Source organism: Seriola lalandi, unplaced genomic scaffold, assembly GCF_002814215.2.
Source record: "Seriola lalandi dorsalis isolate HSWRI2012SDOR001 ecotype SW California unplaced genomic scaffold, Sedor1 jcf7180002054953, whole genome shotgun sequence".
NCBI classification, from domain to species: Eukaryota; Metazoa; Chordata; class Actinopteri; order Carangiformes; family Carangidae; genus Seriola; species Seriola lalandi.
The window spans coordinates 887018-890280 of NW_019525504.1; the positions used below are offsets into that span (position 1 = coordinate 887018).

Below are 3263 nucleotides of genomic sequence, written 5' to 3' on the forward strand. Positions count from 1 at the left end.
GTACTCAACACTCAGCACATGAACGCGTGTACACTTCCCGGCACACGCTGACATCAGGAGAGCTATAATTACTCCTGCACAGTCACTGCAGTAGACAGTCAGAAACATCGGTTGTTATAATTATTTAAATTCTCTTCACATCCTGAAAACAGTGGAAGTTAAATGATCTGAGCATAAGCAGATCTGTCAGAGGAGGGTGTTAAAGTCACGTAGGTCGCTGCTTCAGCTGTTTCGACATTGACCAACGTTAGCGTTGACACCTGTACCAGTTTTCCTGGGATTGTTCTCTTTTTAGCAACTTACTATTCTTTCCCGGGACGCGAGTTGTCTTGGTTTTTTGTGAAGATGCACGACTGATTTAGAATTTCATAGTTTGAAATAAAACTATTTGTTTCTTTCTACTGCTTTTCTGTTTTCTTCCTGGTTATGTCCAATCCTGTGTCCGTAAACATACGGGGAAGTGAAACCAATTTTGAATGAAATTTGTTGGGCAACAAAATAGATAAATAAATAAATAAATACATAAATAAATAAATAAGTAATACGCTACAAGGAACATTTTTAGTTCAGTCTGTGTTGGAAACAGAAATGATGTGTCGATACTTACAGCTGCCAAACTTCAGAGGACACGAGTGAGAGTCCATGGGGAAGTCCTCTAGGTGCATGGGACACTCAGCTTGAACCGTGAGCCTGTCAACACACACACGCACACACACACACACACACACACACACACACACACACACACACACACACACACATCACATTATCTGACTATATAAACACATTGCTCTGATATCAGACACTGTTCTGAGAAATAAATCTATAAACACAGGCTTTGTGAGCTCTGGAGTCTCTGCAGAGAGCTCACTCACATCTGGATGGATACAGCTGCAATATAAGAATCACACTCTGTGATTTCTCCAGTGGATTCAACATCATCAGACACCGTTACAGAGGTGCAGACTCCTCCACCATCTCCTGGATTACTGACGGACTGACAGACTGAGTGCAGGTTGTCACATGGTGGTGAGTCGTAGTCATAGTCATAGTCAACACTGCCCTGGCTGGGTCATCGTGACCTGGTGTGGCTCAGGAAGGGAATGGAGGGAAACCGAGCAAAACATGGAAATTAAATTAAAATCGTTCTTTGTAGTTAAAGCAGATGACCCAGCAACAGTCCTGCGGATGCAACTCACTTTTGGTTAAAATCCTCACCTGGATCTGCAGGAGTTTATACACTGCTGACACATGATTGGCTGATTGGATAATCACATGACTAAGCAGGTATAGAAACATGATAAAATCAGGTACCTCATGGTGTACAGCAGGGTTCCATCCTCCATGATCCTCAGCAGCTTGTTGGGCATGGTCATGTTATGGGCCACTGATTTCTTGCCGTTGTGGAAGAAGGTGTCAGGAGTCCAGATCTTACTGGCCATCAGGTTGTTGAGAGGCAGGATGTTCATCGGCCCGTGGAACTTCAGTCGCTCGTCCTTCCAACTCTGACGGAAGAAAACATCCACAGTGTACTCCTGAGAGAGAGAGAGAGAGAGAGAGAGAGAGAGAGAGAGAGAGAGAGAGAGAGAGAGAGAGAGAGAGAGACTGTCAGTCTCAAGCATCAACCCCCAGGCCTGAAAAATGAAGTCAACACTGAAGAACTAAACCTGCAGTTCCTCTGATGACCACTAGAGTCTGGCTCCAACACTGAGTCAGTCCCCATAGACTCCTATGTTAAAATGTCCAACTTCACAGCAGAAATAAACATGTTTACAGCCTGGTACAAAAACTGTTTTCGTCTCTAGAGCTAATTTCCTCCTTCATTACAACTGTTTTAAATAACTGTTTACATTTTATTAAGACTCAAAGTTATGTAGAATTGAGGGCGTGGCCTCTTTGAGTGACAGGTGGGTGAGCCAACAACTCCTCCTCCAACCTGAACAACCACATAGGTCGTTTTTTTCAACCCTCTGATACAACCCATAGCAGTGTCTCCTGAAATAGTGCCCCCTACAGCAACAGGTGTACCGGACCTGGTTGTCATGGTTACAGGAATAAACACATGGACTGTACCAACAGGGGTGTACCTACCTTTGTTGCCATTGTCACTATAACAATGGTCATGGCTTGTTTAGGTTTAGGAAAAGATAAGTACTTCCTCAACATTACAGGGGGTTTGTTGTAAGGGTTACAACACAAACTGGTACTTTCACATGGGAATGGAACAGCGCTCTCCTGTGTCATATTCATCCATCCACCACAACCTCCTCCTGACGTGGACTTTTTATACTACGTCACCATAATTTTCCCTTTGCTCCTGTCATAATTACTACGACCACTAGATGTCGCCTAGCAACAAAATGTAACGATGGGACATAATAACCTGCTGCACAGACGACCTGATGGCTCGTCTTTTACAGGAGGATTGTCTCGGGTGAGTGTATGCTTCACCAAAGTCTCGGCTCCACACACACCCCTCCTCTTTAAGCAGCAGCTGGGCGTTAGGGGCGGAATCAGTCACTGCCAAGATGGCGACAGTGGAGCAGCTCACTCTGAGCAGCTCACTCTGAGCTTCAAAACCACTCTTTAGAAACCTGTGTGTCTTTATTTACAGTCTATGATCTGGACCAGTGAGTCATCATGTGACATACTGAGACTCTGGAATCAGTAGACCTAGATAGGAAACATTAACCCCTCAGATTCTTTGTGATTCCAATGACAATTATTTACAGCCAGTGGTTGACTCATTCATGTGATTTCTATTTGCATTAAACCAGAGGACAGGATGTCACCTCCAGACTCTCATTTCACCTCTCAGACTTATGAGAACCTCAATTAATACTGTAGGAGTTCTGAGAGTTCATTGATTGTAGAAGTAGTAGAGAGTAGAGTCATAACTGACCACTGGTGGCGGTGAAGCAAAGTTTCATCACATATTGGAAAATGTGTTGAAAAAGTTACTTTGAGGAACGAATTCTCTAGAAAGCGTAGAGCTTCCAAACACCAGATTTGTTTATGAGATCTGAGAGTTCATGTGAGTTGCTCTGTCCTGTCGTGTCCTCAGCCTCAGACTGAGGATGGTGATGATGTGACACCTGACCGGGTTCAGACCTGTCAGTCTCAGATCCAGCTGTTCCTTAAGGAATGTTCCCTAAGCCACAGTTTACAACAACATTAATGAGGCCTTCAGTTCCTCCAGTGGAACCATCTCCCTGGACTGGTTCTCTCATTGTTCCACAGTTAACCACATGTCCACAGGGGAC

General features: G+C 44.2%; 1 protein-coding gene across 1 annotated transcript in view; it reads right to left on the reverse strand.

Moving 5' to 3' along the window:
• The window catches only part of gabra2a (gamma-aminobutyric acid type A receptor subunit alpha2a), a 24255-nt gene that overhangs the window by 9503 nt on the left and 11489 nt on the right, over window positions 1-3263 (reverse strand). The window contains exons 4-5 of the mRNA XM_087170554.1: window positions 1315-1535; window positions 608-690 (exon numbers count right to left, since the gene is read on the reverse strand). Coding sequence (XP_087026680.1) covers window positions 608-690; window positions 1315-1535 — 304 coding nt within the window. The remainder of the gene's footprint in view (window positions 1-607; window positions 691-1314; window positions 1536-3263) is intronic.